At 41.7% G+C, this 23,633-nt stretch overlaps 1 protein-coding gene across 1 annotated transcript in view; it reads right to left on the bottom strand.

Moving 5' to 3' along the window:
- FGD3 (FYVE, RhoGEF and PH domain containing 3) overlaps positions 1-23,633 on the bottom strand; it is a 94,530-nt gene that overhangs the window by 26,223 nt on the left and 44,674 nt on the right. Inside the window, 6 exon segments of the mRNA XM_058812733.1 lie at positions 3,896-4,052; positions 5,323-5,459; positions 6,670-6,759; positions 13,282-13,879; positions 14,938-15,106; positions 19,470-19,640. Coding sequence (XP_058668716.1) covers positions 3,896-4,052; positions 5,323-5,459; positions 6,670-6,759; positions 13,282-13,879; positions 14,938-15,106; positions 19,470-19,640 — 1,322 coding nt within the window.

The raw sequence follows: 23,633 nt of genomic DNA, 5'->3' as shown, positions 1-23,633 counted from the left end.
AATGGAGAGAAAGCAAGAACAGGAGGGTTTGATTTTTTCTGCCTTTGGTGTATAACAGAATGAAAAATGACCATTCACATACAACTAGAAGAGTGTACAGGAGCTTCTCAGGCCATCATAGGTCGACAGACTCATTAGGTTGGAAAAGACTGAGATGATTGAGTCCAAACATAAACCTAACACTGCCAAGGCCAACTAAATCAAGTCCCCAAGCACCACATCTGCATGTCTTTTAAATCCCTCCAGGGATAGTGATTCCAGCAGCCTGAGCCAGGGCTGGACAACCCTCTCCATCAAGAAATATTTCCTAATATCCAATCTAAACCTTCCCCTGGCACAGTTTGAGGTCATTTCCTCTTGTCATGTCTCTTGTTCGCTTTAAGCAGAGCCCAACCTATCCCACATCTGCCTCTTCCTGTCAGGGAGTTGTGCAGAGTGAGAAGGTCCCTCCCAAGTCTCCTTTTCTCCAGGCTGAGCCCCTTCCCAGCTCCGTTCCCTTCTCTGGACACACTCCAGCCCCTGCAGCTCTTTCTTGTTGTGAGGGGCTCAAAACTGACCCCAGCATGTCCAGCACAGTGGATGGGCACTGCCCTGGCCCTGCTGCCACACCAGTGCTGAGCAGCCCAAGGTGCCCTGGTCCTTCTTACCCACCTGGGCTCCTGTTCAGCCACTGCCACAGCACCCCCGGGGCCTTTCCTGCCCCTCTGGCTCAGCCTGGAGCTGCTGGGGGTTGTGACCCAAGGACAGGACCTGGCACTTGGCCTTGTTCAGCCTCAATCACTGGCCTATGATCCAGCCTCTCCAGAGCTGGAGAGCCTGACAGCAGATTTCAGAGCTGGCAGCTTTTATGTGAATCTTCATCCCACGTCGGGCATTTTCTGCTGATATGCAACTATCTTCTTTCAGAAGGCTCAGAAAAGCTTTTCCCATCCATGGCCCTGCGCAGCATTGTTCTCCCAACTTCATGAAATCACAATGCCCCCAGGAATGTACTGCTTGCCAGAGCTCACTGTATGAGCAGTAGGCACACTGCTCACACATCAGCTTTGAAAGGCAGAGCTCTCTCAAATTCTGCTTCTTTTTCACTTGGCCAAGAAGGGGAGGAGATTTGAGTCTGGTTACACAACACATCATCCAATAAGGCACCAATGTGCTCTGCTTACAATGGCACTGAGTATTGCAGTGTACTTGTTTTCATAGGATCTCGTGAAGCAAAAGAATATTTTCGTTTAAAAGAGAAGAGATGAGAATCTCAGTAAGAACCAGTAACTTGCTTTAAAGCACATAGGAAGTTTCTGCTAGTGATGTAATCTGACTCCACAGCAGCATGTTAACCACAGACACACACAAGCTCTTCTACACAGCATTATTTTTACATCAGCCCACTAATGTGGTCTGCTCTCATGTAAACAACCTCTCTATAACGATGTTAATCTCACTGTGTATTTCTCAGAGAAAGGAACTTATTTCAAGTATCTGCAATTTCCTCATAAATATTCCAGCCCACACCACACTGCTGACTCGCTCCATTCTCACAGCAAGACTGGAGATAATGGGATGAATGTCTGAGAGAAAAATATTAGCTATCTTTCCAGAAATTCAAAGGACTAAATTTGATAAGTCACAGTCATCAACTTATTAGTAACATTTGATTTTTGTTTTCTGCTTTCCCTAATTTAACATAATTAGTAACAGCGAATGCATAATGCTGTATATTATATATACACTATTCCATTAGCAGCTTAGGCAGACAGTGCATCCCTGAAGGATCACAACATACTTCAACTGGTATGTTGAAAACTATCAGTGGCTTTTGATAGTGCAGAGATATGTCAAATAAGTGAACTAAGCATTCTGGGTCCAATCTCTGCCTCCTGCAGCTATAATCACCGAGCAACAGAGCAAAAGGTGCTGTGTAGGTGTGACTAAATAAGCTGCAGTGCAATTCTGTCATCAGCAGGCTTCCGAGGCGCATCTCCTGCCTGCATCGCCAGTGCCCACACTGCCTGGCAAGAGCTCTGCTCAAGCAACAGCAGAGCTGCCCATGGTCTGCAACCGGTGAAGACCAACAGGCGACATACATTGTTTATGTTGGAAGATCCTTGGTGGGAAGAGACAGGTGACTTTTAGAGAAGAGAGTTGCCTGTGCTGTAGGGAAAACAGTCCCAAATAGATTACCCTGCAGAAAGCCATGACTTGCCACTGGCTGAGGACAGCAAAACACAGTGCTGGTGTGTGTGCCCTTAGTGGGAGCAGGACGGGTACAGGCAAAAGAAGGGTAAGAAAAGGTCCTGTGGAGCAGTAGCGTGGCAGGAAAGGACCTCTCCCAGTCCTTGTTTCTCCAAACTTCTGTCTTGAGTCTCTGACACAGCCCTAAACCTCCACTCAGGGCCTCTCCTCTCCTCTCCCAGCTTGGCAGGGGATTACTTGATTCCCGACAGCTGGCCCAGCCACAGTCCTGCCATTTAGGGCAGGCAGCTGTGCTCCCTGTTCAGCTTAACCCACTCCTTGCCAGCCCTTCCTTCCCAAAGGATGGTATCTGCCTTCCAAATACTGGCAGAGAGATGCTTATGAGCATCCGGGAGCCTGCATCCATTCAGCTGGCCCAGGGGACAAGCAGGATAGAACAGTTTTATGGATACACCAGCATAACCAGAGCTCTTCCCCTCTCCCTGCACAGCTTTTTGTGCAATTATGAGAAAACACATGAAAATCCATCTCAAGCATCCTCCTGTGGAGCTGTGATCCTGAGCGCAGCTTGCCACTTTAGAAGCCTCAGAAAAACCAGACAAACGGCAGATGCTGTTAGTGACATATCCAAACCTAAGCCCACCCACCTCAGAATGAAACTGTATTTAATAAAAAAAAATTAAAGTTAGAAATGAGGAAGACAAATTCAAAAGAGTCAGAATTACTGGGCCAAGGGTGAAGTTTGATTCTGTGATCTGATACTCTTCTTAAACCACAGAATCATGGAATAGTTTGGGTTGGAAGGGACCTTGAAGACCATCCAGCCCAACCCTCATCCACAGTCCCAAGTTGCTCCAAGCCCCATCCAGCCTGGTCTTGAACATTTCCACGGATCCAGGGGCAGCCACAGTTTCTCTGGGCAGCCTGTGTCAGGGCCTCACCACCTTCACAGGGAAGAATTACTTTCCAATATCCAATCTAACCCTGGCCTCTGTAAGTTTAAAGCCATATTTAAAAAAAAAAAAAAAAGTTTGAGTGGAATAAAAGCTGTGTGTGAAATCTGTGTAGCAGAAAAAGAGAAGAAAGGAATGCCACTAAAATTGTGTAATTTTAGTATGTCTTATTATCTTGACAATGTGTGTCATTAACTGGGAAACAAATAAATACACTGAATTAAGTGAGGATCTCTCACTCCTGGTTCTAGCCAGCAGAGCGTTAATTTTTTCCAGTAGCCAGGAGGGGTGTGGCCAGGGCCTCAGTGTTAGTGGATAACACCTCAGGTCATTGCCAGGCTGGAGGAGAGGGTTTCATTTCAGAGAAGGTTCCTTATGGTGGAGCAAGTGTGGCACACGGAGCAGTTTGGGTGATGCTGGTCCTGACTGGAGGGAGTGGTTTTGGTGAGTAGCTGCAGCTGGATTGAACTCTGCACTCTCTTTTTGGTACACCTTTATTTTTATTATTAATATTGTTGCTCTTACTGTTTGTTTTCTTATCTCATTGTTTCCAGTAAATTGCTCTTACCTCAACCCATGATTTTTGCTTTTTGGGCCTCCAGCTCTCCTCTTCAGATACTCCCGGAGGAGGGGAAAAGGGCAGTGGGAGAAAACAAAGGAGTAGTAGTGTGGTTTTGGAGTCTCTAAACTGGGGAGTATCATTCCTAAACCATTACAATCTCCAAGTCCTATTATGTGAATTAAAAACATACCTGTATATTCTGAACAACATCTTTGAAGGGAGAGGACCGCTGCATACATGTGTTCACTATGTCCATTGCCCTGTCAAAGTTCTTTACATACTCTCCATACATCTTCAGAAAAGGAGCAAGTTTCTGCAGGATATCTCCTAGCCGTGGGTTGACGCTCCTGTGGTAAAGAAACAGGTAAGTACTGAAATCTCTGGAAATGAATGGTATCTTCAGAGAGAAAACACAGCTGTAAGATTTCCACAGTTGTTTCCCACATGCAGAAGCATTTACACATATGTGCAATCAAGACAGGCTAAGTTCAGTTTATGGTAATCTATGCAATATCCTAGATGAAACTTCAAACATGAATCCTGTTGTAAAAGGGATGACATTTCTCCCCTCACTGTCTTAAGTGAAAAGCAGACTGACTATACATCATTAAAAGAACTTCTGCCCAACACTAAATCTTGTGGGAAACTTTTACTTATTAAAAATAATCTCTTCCACCACAGCCCAACATCTGAATTGGTTTTAATGCAAAGAGATGGCTCAATTCAACAGGGTAATCCCTAGGGGCTAGTAACCCCAGGCTGGAGCAGCAGTAGCCACAAATCTCTCTCTGCCAAAGACATGGCCAGGCAGAGAGCCAGCCATTCTCCCCCAGTCTACTTGCAAGCCCCTCTTTAGCCAGGTGACAAGCTTCTATCCTCCTCTGACTCCCAGACTCTGCAGTTTTCCTCTCCTCTGTTACAGCTGTCCCTGCAAGTGCAAGTCAGGCACAGAGGTGCTGAGACTCATTTACCCCTTCTGGTCACTGACAAACGTGTGAAGACTGGACTCAGCCAAGAGAGAGGCAAACCCTGGTCTTGTCTTGATCAATCAGGGGACCTGCAAAGGTCAGCACTATCTGCACCTGCCGCTGCAGGACACCATGCACCCAATGTGTCCCCTCAAATTGGATTTCCTAGATCTGACTTACAATTAACCTTTCTACCTATCACTGTGTGCCTTATCTACAGCTTAGAGCATCACAGAATCATTAGGGTTGGAAAAGACCTCTAAAACCAGTAAGTTCTACCTTCAACTTCATTAAAGCAGCCAAATTTTAAATGGTATTCGAAAATATTTATTTCAGCTATGGGGCCAAAAGAAGCAATTTTATTCCTTCCTAGTACTGTAATTTCATAGTACTGCAATAATAGGAGAGTAGGAATGCAGTAAGGAAAACAGCTCTGGTAATACTTCCAACTAAAAAAACGCTCGCAATGTATTCTGGAAATTTTGAGTGCTCAGGCCTACTCCTTAAGTCAGAAATGTTTGAGAGTTAGTAAATAACTAATGTAACTACTGCATTAAACAATAAAAAATTTGGACTTAGACTAGGCCTTATGGTTGCAACAGTTTCTTGAAAACATATTTTTTAAATAATTGTAGTGACAGCTACCTACCATTCTTGTGTAATTCTTGTTTTGAGCTCAGGAAGAAGAAATTGTCCATGGAAACAATAGATGGAAGAAATATTTGAGAAGATGCCTGTTATCACTTCAGATGAGATCCCTGCTTCGGACAATTTAGTGCAAAAAACCTGCAGAAGGCAACAAGACAGTACCAACATTTTTAACGAAAAACAGTCCTAGACATGCTGATTTTAGATTGCAATTTTGCAAAGCTGACTGCTTAGAACAGAGCTGCAGATTTTGACCCCTGGTAGCCAGTTCTTGGAGTCTTAAAGAGGTTCACAAAATTTAAGCGGACTGTCACCCAGAGTTAGATATATCACTATAGGCCATTGAAAAAACTAGGAAAATCTGAGCTATAATTCAAAAAACATTGAAATGACTGGGAAGATCAGACATCTCATATTTGAGTGCAAGCTGCAAACATCATTCAGTCCCTGAAAAGCATTTACTGCTATTTACACAAAGCAAAATAAATAATGTGATTGGGTTTTTCTCAGTAGGAAAAATTACACTATATTGAACAAAAGGAAAAGACATTCCCTAGATTTCTATGGTCCAGAAACAGTTTCTGTTAATCTAATACAAGCACTGTAAGTCTTTCATACAGCTCCAAGAGTTGTTAGGGTGAGGAATTCTCCAACTTACAGCTTCCAACAGTATTTCTTGCCAGGTGACAGTTTTCTATTTTTTTTTCTTCTACTCATTTTTAAAAAGCACTTTGCTAGAAATATGTCTCATCCTCATTTTTATTTCTTTCCTCCATATTCATGTTTTTTTTTTTTTGTTTGAGGTAATTATAGAAATGTCTGAATTGTGTAGCATCAACTCCAAGTCTATGGGGAAGAAAGTTCAGACTCATCAGACCAGTTTCACTTCATCCCCACGTGTAAACATGATGGGCAACAATTACAAAACAGACTGGTAAAAAAATAGCTTGCTGTAGGCTCAGGGCTAACACATGTGGCCTGATTTTAGTAAAACTTCAACTTCTTGCACATCAAAGAGCAATCACAGATTTCATCATTTCTTAGTGCCTTCATTATCCCTGTGATTTCCTCTCCCCATACACCCAGGGAGGAACCGAATGCTGGCAGTGTCTGTGTCTTGGACTGCTGCTTTCCCATTTCCCTTTCTGCCATCCCAATCCTCTGTTTCCTTTCAGAGAACCCTCTTGCTCAAAGCTCACATCTGGGCTCCACGGCACACAGCCTGACAGGCAAACTCCATCTTCCATCTACACACAGCATTTGTACTGAGCTACAGCTTAGGCACTGGACAGGAGACATCATTGCTGCTCACTGGAAAGAAAGGAGAGTTAATTCAAAATGGAATTACCTGGTCCAAGAGATGGAGTCTTTTAACATACGCTTCTTCTGTGTGGAGCAGCTCATTGGCGATGTTGAATAGCTTTTGGGGCTCTGTACACTGAAAAAAAAAAAGTTACAAATGACACAATCCATCTGCACCTCCACCCCTAAGTTCCACTAACTGTTCTGTTTTTCATTTTTTCAGTGGCCTAAATCCTACCAGCAGAGGAGCCTGGAGTGAAAGAGGTTAACACATTCCAGAATCTACCCCACACCTCTCAAAAGATCACTTTGTTCCAGAGATATTTTAATGCTGTTTTCTGAAAGAGCAATTAGTAATGCAATCAGTGTCTGGTCAGGACATCACTTGAGTTCATTACGACTTTATAAAAAGAACCAGAAACATCCTCTAAACCTGGAAATAAGTCTAGTTAATTGGAAAAATAAGGCAACAGATTGTAAATAAACTGTTCTCGTTTTTGGATTCAGGTCCTGTAACTAAAATGAAAACTAGAAATCAGGTTGTTTGGCCAGATTTCTACTCTTGCCAGCACAGCATTACTCTCTATGGCATATTTCTAAGATTTTTGTGCAGCTTTATACACAGGCCAGTTCCCTGGAAAGAATTTTCATCAAGGTAACCCAAATTACTCAGTGAAGTCTTTCATTATGCTCATTAAAAAAAAAAAAAAAAAAGAAAAAAGAGAGAGAGAGAGAGAGAGAGAAAGGACTACTTAAAAACTCTAAATACATTTTTAAAGCACTGACTTTAGGCACTGTTCAGCCAACAGCTACATAGACCCTTCATTCACGAAGTGCTTAATAATATCTGAATTACTAGAATACAAGTTTGAGCTTCCCAACAATCTTTTAAAGTGTTAGATTTTAAACACCATGCCTACATATAATGAAACCAGTCCAAAACAGTGCTGGCTGGCTTGTGTTCAGGAATACAAGCATGGAAAATGGGCAGAAAGGATGATCAAATGTAGGGAAACTTTACTGGGCTGGATCCAGAAAAAAAGACAAATGCACTGAAGGTAAGAGGTGCATTAACGATTCCTGGAATGCAGAACATTGACTGGGTGCAATTAATCACTATTTCTATGGGAAAACTGAAGGGCATCAAATAAAATCACCAAGGTGCTGCTTCCTCAAGAAACACAACATTTCTGGCAGTAACCTTCACACAGGTTCACAAAAGAACCAGAACTATCCACAGAGGAAAAATTTAGCTGAAGTTTATTAAACACATGGGGCAATTGCCAGTTCAGGAAGTACCTGGGCCTGTCACCAGCAGCAGTGCTCAATCCCAAATGTCTGTCTCTGGTGCTCACATTTGGGGCAAGGACTTGTAGATATAACCCTGTGAGCCGCCATCAGATTGTTGGAAAACATCAAATAAAGGCTCTCTTTAAGCTTCTTCAACATTACCGTGTTTTGTTTCCAAATAAAGTTGATGAGAAAAATTTAAACACCAGCCCTCCACAGAGATTCAGACAAACTGCAGTACAACTGAAAACTTCAAAGGTTTTTCAAAGAAAGCCATGAACTCCAACAAATCAGACCCACAATTATCCTACATGGAATGAGGTGCCACTTGGCATGAAGTACTCATAGCTCCATGATGTAAGTATTATTGAAGGAAAGTAAATAGCTTTCCTTTATTTGAAGCAACATCAGACTTCCTTTGAAGCAATCCAGGCACAAATTTGAATTATTTCCAGGCACAAATCTGAAGATAGGCAAACATGAAGTTCTGACAGGGACTCTATCTGCCCCACCTCTCAAATTATTCCAAGTCAAATACTCTTTTACACTCTTTCAACATGCTACACAACATCGTGCTCTGTTCACTATATATTAATATTTAGGGGAAGTGAAAAACAAAACAAACCACAGCACAATAAGTCTTGAAATTGTTCCAAGCAAATACATCTTATTACAGTTTACACTGCAGCACTCTGCTGGCCCAGTCAAACCCAGTAACTACAAGGATCTCTCACTGAGAAAGAATTTATCTACTGGTGTTGCTGGGCACAAAGGAGTGCTCAAATGACAAACACTGATGTAACCAGCTGGCATGCCAGTTACCAAGAGCATCCTTTGAGTTGTTTGAATTCAGAATTGGAAAAATACTTATTTCCAACCAAATACATTTGTACTCAGAAGTAAATCTTTACATAGCACAGGTAGTTTTTTAGCTCCTGACCTTCACCATCTGCAATTCAGCTTATATTTCAAGAAAACTTGCTGACATCTGCTTAAATACTAAACAAGGGCTTAATAGACTCAGCTTGAGCTCAGTTTTACAGTGACTCTGTCTTCAGTTGCTCTCTCTGCTAAGCAGAGAGGTAGGCACATTTTTCAGACAAATTTGCAACATATTTGCCTTTCAATGGGCATAACATTTTAAATGAAACTATAGATTAATTAAACGTGAGGCAGTCCCATTCTTCTAACTTCATTTTGTGCCATGGTGGGATAGCTTTAACAAAGCCCAAGCCATCATTCAGTTCACTAGGAACAAGATATTTCATGGTCCATGTTTCTAAAGGAAAAGTAAAACAAACCTGCAAATTGAGATTATGCTCTGCTTTGTGCAGTGCTCTTGCTGAGTGACTGCTTGCCACAAGCCCCAGCATCTCCTGTGCAGTCATTCCCTAGAACCTTACACCTACTGCAAAGGCTGGACAGAACAGTGTGGCTGGAGGGGTGACAAGAAAGATGAGAAAATTGAAGAGGGAGGTGTTGACTTCACAACACAAAATTCACTCCAGTGCTCAAGGCAGCATGATGCACTTTCACTTTGTGAACGATTCAAAAATTCATTTTCAGCTGCAGCTGTCCATAAAACATTTTAAATAAAAAGAAACAACAGCCTGAAATCAAACAGAACCAGTTTCTAATGAAGGTCAGATTCACACTTGGAATGTATTTGGACCTTAAATCTTGCAGCAACCATTTTCCATACAATGAGTGTGCACAACTACATTCAGTCAGCATCAGTCTCACATAGGGCACATAGGGCTTTCAGCAAATCTTGCAAGAGAGCTGCTGGGATAGAGCTTAGGTTAAAATCATACATGGTTATGCATCAAAACTCCATCAGTCAGCCCTGCAAAGACCACAAAAAGTCACAGAAATATTACAGGCCACTTCCTACTCAACAATCCTGAAAATAATACAGAAAAGTTATCCTATGCTTGGTTGTCTTTGTTGCACTGAAATCACATTTTCCTTAAGATATTTAAATCATCATGGTGTCATATCTGAATTTTCTCAACCAACATTATGACTAAAACATTGACATATAGACTTTTTTTCTGAATATACATGGAGATAATCTCACCCAAAGGTCATAGTAGCAGGATTGCAAGCCAAATTTTACAACACACACTAGACAATGAAATCAGATGCGAAACCCCAGCCACATACAGGCAGAATGGAAGCATGTGTCCATGAATGCATGAGACCCAAGGGGGGCTCCATTGTTACTATTTACACATCAGGAAGCATGACAGAGGGAGAAAAGCATTCTGTGGTGATTACAAATGAGCATATATGACTCTTAGTGAAAAAATGCCTAAAAAAACCCCTCTGAAGCACTGATACCCCTCCCAGAAGCATTACTCAGGCTCTCAGGCAGTCAGCAGAAGTCTTGGGACTTTGGAGCACGACAGTCCCTCAGTCTCACTTTTATGTCACTTCTTTTCTTTGCAGGCATCTTTGTAACCATCCATATTAATGTGCATCACTTCCTGGAGCTCCTGACATTTTCTGAGACATTATCAAAACTAATAACCTCCCCTTGGTTAATTTTTATTTTGATAAAAGATAACTGGAAATCTCAGTAAATCACTCCTGAGATTTAAAAACATAATTTGTGCTAATACTGAGCCCTGTTAGACTGCTGCAGACTCCTAAGGAATCACTGCATAGCTAAGCCTAGACTAAATAAAACATTACCACTCACATATCAGGTAAAGTTACCTTCCCCAAGCATGAGCTGTGTGCAAGCTTGGGTGGAAGATAGAGGGATCACTGAAGTAGAAAAGAATAGTTATTCATGATCTTCACTTACACTGATATCCTAGGAGTTACTGATCCATCATTAAATCACTCTCCAGCTGTACTTATGATTCTCCTCCAAGTAGAACAGCTTTCATATTTAATGAGACCACTGGCTACCTTCATGGTGCAGCTGCAAAGCCTGGTACTAGGGGTAGGAGGGGAAATGCAGGAAAAATGCTTTCCCAACTTAAGGCTTTTTGAAGGAGATGAGGGCTCCCCGGCTCCCAGGCCAGCAGCTGATGCCAATTGAATTCTCTCTTCTTTCAAGCAGGAAAATTATCAGTTTTGTCAAGGATGATGTGAAATTCCAGCCTAAGAATAACCATGGAACAAGTCAACTTTGAATCACGTTAGCTCTCCTTGCTGGAAGCTGTGGCCCTTCACTCTAACCCTGAGTCCATAGTGCCTCAAATCTGCAACAGAATCAAAGAGGGGAGCAGGAAATGACCTTAAGTTATGCCAGGGGAGGTTTAGATTGGATATTAGGAAAAAATTTATTCACTGAAGGGTCAGGCATTGGAAGAAGCTGCCCAGGGAAGTGGTGGAGTCACCAGCCATGCAAGTGTTCAACAGACAGGTAAATGTGGCTCTTCGGGACACAGTGGACCGGTCAGTGTTTGAGTAGTGGTTGGACTCAATGATCTTCAAAGTCTTTTCCAACCATAATGATTCTATGATTTTATGTGGACACTTGACACAGAAATTAGCTTCACGCAATGTGCCCCCAGAAGAGGGCACAATCTTTACACTGAAAGAAGAGGAAGCTGCCCTCTCAGCCTTCCTCCTCCATGTGACTGCAAAAACCAGGTAACTTAGTATAGCTTGGTGAGCTTCAAAACTGCCTTTGGGAAGGGGAAATAAACTCAAACTGCATGGGAAAACCTGCAGTGCATCACATAAAGGAGGGAGGGTAATACAAAAAAACCAAAACAAATGAGTTTTCTTCTAGAGATACCTCTCATAAATTTACCAGGTGAGCTCCAGAGAATTATAGCCTCATAATTTTGTGTCATCCTTATTTCCTACTATATGGACACATAACCTAAGGAACAAGACTCAAAACCAGCCATCAAATCATTGATATCATATGAAACAGTGGTATTTGTCATTAAAGCACTTCTTAATCAGATGGCAAAGTGTTCAGCTTGGGGTTGTTCCAGTTGGATTGATACAGCATTCCTAGTCCAAACTTTAAATTTAATTACCAGATTAAAGATTTTTAATGTAATATATTATTTTCCAGGAGTTGGTCTTTGATGATTGTTATGGGTTCCTACCAACTCAGGAAATTCTACAATTCTAGGCTTTCTTGCTGGCCTGTTGCAACTAATAACATATCTTTCAAATAATATTTCAGTGGCACACATGCACATACATGCACATTATGAATATAAAACAAATAAAGTATGTCACAGTGTGTGTATGTAGGTATAAACACACTTGTCAAGCTCCGAGGTACAGAACTTGCATGCCATTTCATCATTCTTTTATTTATATCAGATGATTGACCTAGAAACTAAGAAATGCATTCTAATGTCCACATTTCCCAAGGGGCAAGCCCTTGACTGGCACAAATCATTATATACTTGGTGATTTCAACAGAACCACACGATTTATAAAAACTGAAGTGTGGACACTGCATTTCACTAGCTACAGATCATTAGCTGCAGCTGCTGATCATATTCTTTAAAACACAAAAATCCCACATATTAACTTTACTATCATCATGGCTTGGGGTGGGGGGGGGGAAACTCTAACAAACCCAAACACCTGCAAGTACAAACAAAAACAGCCACCAAACAAAAAGTGCAAAAAGTGGAATATTTTGCAGATACTTTGCAATACTCTGTTCTGTTTTTCTGGAAAAATCTAATCCCTTTTAACAGCACTATTTCCAAAAATAACTGTCTTGATAAGCTGATAATCAAAGGAATCTGTCATTAATCTTACATAGCTGCTGCAAACACACAACTGGACTATATTACTCTGGAATCAAAGAAAAATCTCTTTTCCAGCTACAGTTTCCTGAAGAGTAATTTGACATAACTACCATTAAAACAACTTCTTTGCACTCAAGAAGTGGTCACATCAAAAACAGCAGAGGTTTCTGTAAAAAAACACTCCAAATTTTGTGTGAGACAAGATTCTGATCCTGCCCATTCTACTCAGATGCAAGGTCCTGACCCTGCAAGATGCACTAGCTGATTAACTCTGAATAACAGAGAGCTCCATGGAAAACAACATGCTCTAACAAGCTGAACCTAGACAAACCCAAGCAACAAACACAAGGTAGGAGTCTTGACCTACAAAAGTATCTGAATTTTAACAGCTAACCTCTGGCTGTGATGGATTCTCTTATATTAAACCTTTTGAAGTAGCTGGGAACCTTTCTAAAAAACTATCTAGGTCAGAAACAAGTTAGGACCTGCATAAAGCAGGAAACGATACTATCATGATCCTTTGATGAAAAACCAACGAAACAAATGATCCAAACAATGTATTAAAGTGATGCAAGTGTCAGGAACTGGTTTCTGAGCACACGAGAGCAATAAACAAACTCCCTTACCTTGTTTACATCCAAATACTCCAACTTTGGCACTTCTGCTATCTCTTGCTCCTCACTGCTTCCTTCATCAATGTCACTGTCGTCATCCTGCGTGGAGTCTCTCTTCTGCTCCACAGAGGAAGGTTTGGTGCCCTTTCTGTCAGGTTCCATCTCTCCTGGGTTCCCAGCCATGCTGGACTTCTTCTGCTCGGCCCCTTCTTCACTGGGGAATGTTTCCCCAGCCACACTACAAGAAGGACTGTCAATGCCACTGTCTCTGTTGGGAATTTTACCACTCCCATTCAGTTCTGCAGTTGAGTCTTTACTGCCAAGCTCTTCTTGGGACTCTTTGCTCAAAGTCACAGCAGTACAGTCTTCATGGCTTTTGCTATCACCTATGCTCAGCTCTTTAATTTTCATTATGTCTGTGTTAGTTAGATCCATGCTGCATGGTATGTTGGGCTCAGTTTCATCCAAGTCAGTTTTGTCATTTGTGGAAGAGTCACTGGAAGCCACTGTGTCACGGTCACACAAGCTCATCTGCTTGGATGAATCCAGGCCAGGTTCCATTTTAAGAGCTAAATTTAGCTGGTTTCTTTGAAGAATATGTACAGGTTGCCTGTGAGTGAAAACAAAGCACCACAGTCATATTAATACTCAGGTTTCACAAGTGCCCTGAAAGGGAGGGTGTGATTGTCATTTGATTCAAGCATCCCACTGACAATCCCAGAAGGCAAGAGTGTGTACATTTGCAATAATAATGATCACCCAACAACACCCAGCAAAAAAACATCACCCCTACATGCTACTGAAATGGCACCACCAGAATCCTGGGCCTTTTAGTGCTTTCCATGTCACCTTGAAGAACAGTCTGGTTTGAGGGTTTGGAGAAGAAATCGCCTCTAAAAAGAAGCAATTGGTTCTGGGCTCATTTAAACAGAAACTCTCATTCTTCAACAGAACCAAGCCCTTTTGGCAAGGTGTTTTCTGCCAGAGAGGATGTACTGAAGCATGAGTGGGCACTACTTTTCCTTTTTGAAAGACACCAGGTTCACCCAGGTGATAACACTCCAAGGCACAGTATGATGACTGTCTCCATCTCCCTCTTTGTGGAAAAAACCCCATCATTTAGCTCCATCAGGCAGAGCTAAGTTCTTGATGTGTTTGCTAACTGAGCTGGTTTTACACCAAAATATATATATATTTTATCCAATTTAGTGTCTTTCATTACAAAGTTTTAAAACAGCTGCTGTTCTACATGACATTGTTTCACAGTACCCTCTATCCTTCCCTGCCTCCAAGAAGCAAGATCTGATGTTTATTGTATGTCGGACAAAATGCTAAATTAGTTCATGTCATAACAATCAAGTTCCTACTATGCAATTCCCACATCTAGCCAACTTACCAAAAGCAGACTGTGGGCTACTTGCCTTTGTTAGAATCTTACCAAATTCAGCAGGTCTTAAGCTCCTTAAACATGACTGCATGTTACAAACTAAAATTTGCAGCTTGTATTAAAAATATTCTTTATACTCAGTGAAACTTTGCACTTCCAGTAGAAAACATCCCAAGAGGACTTTCCAGGGAATCATTATAGTTAATGTTTTCTACTATTACATTCTAAGTTAAAAATGCAGAAAAGGGAGAGGAGAGCAGATCTGGCAAAGCCATATTTACCTAATACTTTCAAATTTCTCAATGAGCGTGTTGACTCCTGCTGATATTGGTACTTCTTCCTCTCCAGGTGCTAAGCTCCTTGATGACTTGGGATCAGCTGGCAAAGGCCGAGATGGTGCAGGAGGAATTCTTTCCTGCCCCGGTTTGAGATGGACAGGCTTAGGAGGTACTAATGAAAGAGAAGAGAAAAGACAGGAGGATAAATCTCCATCTTCTTTATCCTAAACTGGGAACAAAATCCAGACCAAGAGGTATCCATTCTTTCCTCATTTTTTATGAGCGGCACTGGTGCAATCCTGAAGTATTGCTTGCACCAAAGCAAGCTGCTAAAGAAAATATGACAGGCTTCTATTTTGTGTCTCTACAGCTGGCTTAGCCATGCTAACAAACTGAGCAGCCTGCAGCACTGCACTGCTTCCTCATTACCAAACAGGATGCAGAGCTTACGCTTCAGTTTGCAAGTTTGCTTGCTCTCTCAATCACACTAATGAGCTTCCCTTTCCATGACTTCTCAAAATTCTGGTACCCCATTGAATGTCTTATATTGGGAATAAAAAGGTAGAGGGATGAATCATATCCAAAAATAAACCTTTAAAACCCAACCCCAGCATGGATTTCAGTGCCTTGCGTTTGCTTGGTCCAAAATGCCACAGGCTGAACATAATAGCTTTTCTTCCTCTCCTACTCTCTCCCCCCTCTCTTCTGTGGTGTACTAGTCTTCACAAATTTCCTTCCTCTTTTGGTTCTATGTTGCGTTGTATATGGTATAAATAAAACAAGTGTTGTAAGAACACTCACATCCCTCTTCAGGACTCACAAGGAGGCCAAGGCACAAAGTTTAATACAGTATTTTTTAAAAATGGCATTAAATTGTAATGTCATTCTAAAAAGATTATTCAGACCTTAACATTAGTTGCAGAGTAAATTATTTAGCATAGACAGGCAGTAACTCATGGCAACAAATTCCCATGCTGTCATGGTTTCATACAGGGAAAACAACTCCCATAGGAAAAACTGACATTGGAAGGCAGGAAAACTGGCTGTGGGATTGTTCCCAAAGCACACACTGCATGGAGTAGGATTGCCAAGTGTGCCCTCCAATCTAGACTATCCAATGACTTGACACATTACATGAGGAAATTCTAACTACATGTTGTATTTTGAAAAAACATTTTTGAAAACAGTTTCTTTCAGCCATTTCTGACTCTGATCATCCAGTTGGGACATGTGATCAGCATTGTAATGGGGCTTGAGTTGACAAATGTTCTGAATGTAATTCCAGGGTTACTTTCTTTAGGAGGATAAACTGAGGCATATGCACCCAAAAAGTAAATTCCAGTTGTCCCTTCCTTGCATAAGTCCCTTCATTCTGCATTTGTTCTAAGATCCACATCAGCCCAGATGTCTGCCCTGCTCCAGCCAATGGGGAGCTGCCACAGTAGTTCATAGCCAGACCGTGTCTGAGGTCAGTGATGAAGAGGTGTTAAAGCATTTTGGAGTTTTGAGTATAGGTCACATTTTAGACTTCCTACATTACTGAGTTTATTTCTGCATGAAAGAATAAAATCAAAATTTTTAAAGATTTGAGCCTTAAGAGGACACTTCCTATAAGAGGACTGATTTGCCCAGTCTCCAAAATCACCTGAAATTCCTATCATAAAATAAAGATGGTAAAATCCAATTCTGAAGGGACCTCTACAAGCCCTATCTTATAAAGGAATAACAGGGAAACAGGAGAAGAAAATCTTCTTGCATATAAATGGGATGGTGAAGATCTGTGTTTTGTTCACCAGGTTTTCAAGTGCATACCACGTGATCAGTGAGCGTCTGACCATGTTTCTCCATGTAAAAATAAAAAACAACCTAAAAACAAGTAACCACACAGCCATCTGGCCCATCAACCAAAGATAAGCTCTGTGCTCCTTACAGAGGGTGCACAGTGTAGCAGGCAGACATGTCAGAACCTACCCCACATACCCCATCAGGCCTTTCATACACCCAAGGTTTTATAATAATATCAAAGCATTTACACTGAGTCTCACTGCTGTCCATGTAAACATTTGATGTCTTTCCTGTTAGTGGATTCATCTGAATCGCATCAGACAACAAATTCTGCACTGGACCAAAAGGAAGCAGGAAAACCCTTTCGTTAATTCTGAATTTTTACCTACGAAGTAATGTTGAGAAATGAAGACTTCAACATGGAGGCAAAGCCACTAACCTTACCAAGGGCTACTTAGCAAGCAAAATTTCAGCCACACCAGATGTTCAAGGCCACTTTGGTTCAAGGCCAAGTGCACCTGTGTCAGGGCAATCCCAGATGCAGACTGGGTGGAGAATGGATCAAGATTAGCCCCAGGAAGAAGCACTTTGGGGTGTGGCTGTCAAGATGTTTCACATGACCTGAGCACATGCACTGACAGCCCAGAACCTCGTCGTGCCCTGGACTGCATCCCCACCTATAGCACGAGCACCAGGTAATGCAGATTCTCTGCCTCTGCTCCATTCTGGTGAGACCCCACCTGCAGCTCTGGGGCCCCCAAAACAAGAATGATGTTGACCGGTTGCAACCAGATGAGGCCACAGAGATGCTGCAAGGGCTGCAGGCTCTCTGCTCGGGAGCTGGGCTGAGAAAGCTGGCAGGGTGTTCAGCCTGGGGAAGAGAAGGCTCCAGGAAGAGCTTAGAGCCCCTTCCAGTGACTAAAGGGTCTCCAAGAAAAGTGGAGAGACTTTGGACAAGGGCCTGGAGCACTAGGACAAGACAGAATGACTTCCTGACTGACAGCGGGGTTAGAAGTGATATTAGGAATTAATTCTTCCTAATTCCTAATTAATTAGGAATTAATTCTTCCCCATGAGGGTGGTGAGGCCCTGGCACAGGTTGCCCAGAGAAGCTGTGGCTTCTCCATCCCTGGAAGTGTGCAAGCCAGGTTGGACACAGCTTGGAACAACCTGGTCTAGTGGAATGCATTCCTGCCTATAGCAGGGGATGGAACAAGATAAGCTCTAAGTTTCCCTTTCCACCCAAACTGTGATTCTTTGGCTCTAATTAAAACTAGAAGTTTGCTACATGGAAGATACCAACATTACAAAGCACTTTCAGGTGCCGCCTGAAGGCTGAAGCCATATGCTGGGAAGATATCTCCTCATTCCTCCTTCTCCTGAAGGTTTTACACAGCAGCTCATGGCTTCGAATCAAGCTATCTAGGGCCCCTCCAACTTTCTGAAATACACACATAGAAAAAACATCCTCAGTGATTGGAAATCAGTGCCCATGAATACAACAGCAAAGTATTTGCACCAGATGAATTCGTTCCAGTTCTCACTGAACAGACACTTTCGCTATTCCTTTTTGTTGCCAGTAATAACAACATTCATTCATGGAACAATCATTAATTAATCTTGGGCTACCAAGACCGCTAGGTGAAAGCTCCATAAAGACACAAACCTTGTGAGATGTTTCAAGCACAAAGTAGTATATTAATTTAATGTTTAAGGTTTACTTCCAGAAGCAGAAAATACTATGCTTTCTTTGTTGTTGTTTAAGGCTGAATTGCTTTTGTATAGATATTTTAATTGGGATGGGGTGGTAGTGCAATCGCTTAGAGTGTACAACACAATAATATCTTCTTTTTCAGATGACAATGACCATCTATCACATGAACCCATATCTTCTAAACATTTTGGTTTATGAACTTAGTATCTCCTTGAGGCTTAGCTTCCTTTGTTCAAATACCTTTCAAGTTCCGTGCTTTTTGCATCTGCAATTCCCTTGAGGCAAGCACCTATTACACACATAAGTGCAATTAATTCTACAAAGCATGGGGTGGTAAGAGTAGGACTCTTGGCAAGCTGGCATTACAAAGACCACATGTCATTTCACTGATGAAGAAACATGAAAACAATTTCTACTCTTTCAAGAATCTGCAATCTTTTTTGTAGAATTCAGAAGCCTGGGGAGACCAGAAGAACAGCTGGAACACACTGCTTCCAGGCTCCTCTTCCATCATATTTTGGGTGTGCCATCTATTTGACTATTAGCTGGCAGTTCTGTGGAAGTACCACAACCCACGGGTGATTGGTTTAGCTTCTACGTAATATTTTCAAAATATATTTGCTCCATTTAGGCATTTCCTGTTGCCATATGTAGTTCTTAAAATAAATGGAAAACAGACAAGGTTTTGACAATAAGATATTATTACCTAAAATACTTCTAAAAAATTTATCAAAAATATAAACAATGTTGTTAAATTCAACTTACGCTTCACAGCTGCATGAGGTACACCAACAAGACAAGAAATAGAAAGTGACAAGTTAAGTAACTGGTTATTGCTGAATCAATTTCTTCTTGAAGGCTTCTCTAGGTGGTTATTTAACATTGGGAAATGAAGATAATAAAACCATACCAGCTATACATTAGAATGCAAAAGTAACTGGTTTGCTGTGACTCAAACTGAAGCAATAATTTTAAAATATTATACTTCCTGTGCAATAGAAACTTGTACAATTTCTAGAAGGACAAAGCCACCTACCTTGGGGTTTCTGTAGAGGATGCATTTTGGCCAGTGCAGTTTTGGTTTTGGGCTTCCTTCCAGCCTGATGGAGACATTGTGCTGAGCTGATGTGCTGCAGTTCCCCACATGCTTCCAACGCAGGACTGGAGTCAATGTGACACTTGATTTGAAAAGGAGAACAAGGGCAACCTGAGGGAGGGAGGGAAGGAAAGAAAGGAGGGAGGGAAAGAAAGGAGGGAGGGAAGGAAAGAAAGGAGGGAGGGAAGGAAAGAAAGGAGGGAGGGAAGGAAAGGGAAGGGAAGGGAAGGGAAGGGAAGGGAAGGGAAGGGAAGGGAAGGGAAGGGAAGGGAAGGGAAGGGAAGGGAAGGGAAGGGAAGGGAAGGGAAGGGAAGGGAAGGGAAGGGAAGGGAAGGGAAGGGAAGGGAAGGGAAGGGAAGGGAAGGGAAGGGAAGGGAAGGGAAGGGAAGGGAAGGGAAGGGAAGGGAAGGGAAGGGAAGGGAAGGGAAGGGAAGGGAAGGGAAGGGAAGGGAAGGAAAATGTTAGTATGTGTTCTATTGATCCTGAAGAAAATTTGTGCTACTTCTGGTATTGTATCACTCATTCAAGTTCCTGAAGAAGGGAAGGGGGAAAGGAGAGGGATGAGCCATTCACTCACAAGTTATTACAATCAATATACCAGCATTAATAATCCTGTTAAACTGCCTGACTGATAAGACAGGCAGAATTTCCGCAATCCTGTCTTTAATGAATTATTTACAGCTTTACCATAGGCACCCAAAATAAAAGAGCAAATATAAAAGTTAAAAAACATTTCAAAATGATTTCTCCAAAAAGAAATACAAGTGTTGCAGCATATAATATTCTGTTACTTGATAAAATACAACTGTATAAGGATGATTCAGAAATATGTTCCATGTGGTGGGAATGGTACAAGTGACATTTCTTCAGATTTAATCCCTCCAGTTAGTTATTATTCCTCCTTATGTAAAAGATTAACATGCCTGCAAAAGCTCCAGTGTAGAAGATGCCATTAAGATACAATCCAGTGGCAACAGAGAGAAAGAAGTGATTAATATGATTGTTGTTTTTTTGTTTTACATTCTTGATTCAATTCTGTGAAGACTCAGCAAACAAACTAACATGGACCCCGCAGTATTTAATTTGGAGTTTTTTTGGATTTGTGGCAAGGCTACACAAAACCCTTACATCAGCTTTTCTAGTGTGTGATAAGAAGGCTGAAAAAAGAATTTAAAAAGGAATGTGTTTTAAAGTTGCTGCTTTTGAACATATAAATATATGGGGTTCTGGCAGTACTCAGAAATGGAAAACATATCAAATTTAGAAATTTGACATAAATGCACTAAAAAATGGCAAAGAAAACATTCTTTCCCTATTACTGTTTTGAAATGGACTAGCTGAATTTACCAGAATCTCACCAGAGTGGAGGGTGGCCTACATCACATAGAAAGAATACATCTAAAGGTGAAAAACCCATCTTTGCCTTTCTGTGATATCTTCAACAACATGGCTTTAGCTGCAAAAATGCAACCTACTTTCTCCCAGATTCCTATTAAGATCAAAAGCCTGAAATGAAAAGCACTCCCATTCACATCAACTAAATTTTCCTATATTTATATTAATGGTATTAAATCAGGATGTGACCTTTTGAATAAAGCCCCTGGAGTCCGAGCCATGCAGACTGCAGATTTTGTTGTCAAAAATAGATTCAGATGGCACAAATCTACTTACTGATCTCTGCCACCCAAATATACAATCCCTGAATTCCCCATGTATGGATGCCAGTTGCTGCTGGTCGAAGCTTCATTAGCATTTCTACCACAAATATCTTCTTTTCAGCAGATTTGAGACCAGCTATTAAAACATCCTTCCAGCTAAAACCAGGAAATTTTAAGTATTAAGTTCTATTCAAATATAATTTCATTTAACAGAAAAATGTGGTGAAAACAGAAAGGATTATTAGAGCAGATTAATAGATTACTGCAAACACATCATCACTGACAGAATTTACGCTGATGGCTTGGCTCTGGGTACCAAAAGCTCCCTGTGACAGCAGCAGTGCTGCCACAGGCCAGATTTTAAGGGGAGGGACTAGAACTTCTTCCTTATGAACAGTAGCGCAACACAGCCAGAAATTAAAACGGTGCACAAGGGAAAAGCCTGAATTCGAGAAAATTAAAAGGGCAGCATGCAGAAAACAGAGCCCAATATTTCAGCAGGTATTCACTAGCATGTGACTGGAACGCAATCTAACAATGTTGTATGTTCTTAAAAACTGCTTCACTGATCCAATTCCTCAAGAGACAAATCTCTGCCCCTACCATAGCTCTAGAAAATATGAGAAGACCCCTCTAATCTGTGCTCTGTTGTGTGATGACACAGGCACAGCACTGGTTTCAGATCTGGCAAAGCACTGAATTCCTGGTAGATGCCAGACACGTTCACAGTCCCCCACCGGCGCTGAAGCAGGAGAGCCACAGCTTCTCCTGCCCTCAGGCACCACATCCCCAGGACATCCCCAACTGGACATCCTAAGCTGAGCCCAGCTACCCCATGCTGGCTTGGAATAAAGTACCAGTTACCCTAAGCATTCCTCATTCTTTTTCAACCACTGTCACATGTTGGTATCATTTTGTGAAATTTCAAAAGGAATTAAACCCCAATTCCTGCGTCTTTCCTCCTGGGATTCATTGCTGTGAGCCACCTTACATTTATACTGAAAACAAAAGCTAGTGGTTCCTTCATTGGTTTCAAATGTGTGGCACCACCAGACACCCCTTCTGTCTAGGTCAAAACCTCTTACGAGCTACTTACAGTACTGCAAAGTAGGTGTTTTGACCCTTATTTTATAAATTCACACATTAATTCTTCATCTTATGCTGCTTTATTAGCTCCAGCATTTTGCTCAAACCTACTTAAAGTTCATCTCTTCCTCCCGTCCTCCTGCTGAGACTTTGGCAGGGGTGTAAGGCAGTGTTTGTGCTGAGGCTGTACAGCCCTGCTATAGAACCCAGCTCAGTGACACTGACAACAATTAGCTTACATTTTTCAGACATTCCAAAACATCAAATTCAGCAAAAGGAGTGATAGCAGAGATACCACCATAAGCTTTCGGAAACAGATGCAATCAAACAAACATTATGTTCCAAAGCAAGCAAGAATCTGGCATGGACTGCAATTCCCCACCAAAAGAGAGGCATATCACTTACTTGTGCTTGAGCAGAGACTCACACATTTTTTCTTACTTGCTTAAGTTGTAGGACAACTAAAAAGAAGGAAGAACAGCTCCTGCTGCAGCTTTCATTTCATGGGTTAAATGCCATGTTCGCAGGAAGTGACCTCCCCCAGCTCACTTCCGACCACCACTGCGGTTGGTGAGTCAAAGCATATAAACGTGGCAAATGCCCATGGAGGAGCTGTGCTAAGCACAAGTCACACGAGATTACTGCTGGCTTTGACTTTCAAACCGTCTGAAATGCGATACAAAGGATGTGGATGGTTTAGAAGCCTGAATCTTCTGAAATAGAAAAGAGAAAGCTAGATTATGGAATCATAGATTCTCAGAATGGTTTGGAGCAGAGGGCACTTTAAACAAAAACCATCTTGTTCCAATCACTTTCCATTAGACCAGGTTGCTCAGAGTCCCATCCAGCCTGGTCTTGGATGCTTCTGGCTATGGAACAGCCAGAGCTTCTCCGGGCAACCTGTGCCAGGACTTCACCAACCTCAAAAAGAATCTCTTCCTAACATCCAACCTAAACCTAAGCTCTTTTAGTTTGAAGTCATTCGCCCTTGTTCTATCACAACATATCCTTGTAAAAAATCCATCTCCAGCTCTCTTGTAGGCCTCCTTCATATTTTTATAGAGTTTTTTAATTAAATATAGTTTGCTATTAATGCAAGAACAGTCAGTAACAGCAGTAACATGTCATGGAAACCAACAAAAACACAGTTCTCAGCATGCAAACTCTCAGTCTGCTTCACAGTCTGAGAAGGGAAATGAGGGACCACAAAAAGTGGCAATAATGAGGGACCACAAAAGTGACAATAAGTGCAATTCTACCAGCATGGGATGGAGCTTGCTCAAAGATTTACATCAAATGTCTTGAAGATGTTCAAAGATTCTTCTCCTATCTTGCTCTCCCATCAGAATCTCCATGGGAA

Source organism: Ammospiza caudacuta, chromosome 12 (genome assembly GCF_027887145.1).
Source record: "Ammospiza caudacuta isolate bAmmCau1 chromosome 12, bAmmCau1.pri, whole genome shotgun sequence".
NCBI classification, from domain to species: Eukaryota; Metazoa; Chordata; class Aves; order Passeriformes; family Passerellidae; genus Ammospiza; species Ammospiza caudacuta.
Note: the sequence above shows the minus strand (reverse complement) of the source record. Positions and strands in the feature narration are given on the sequence as shown.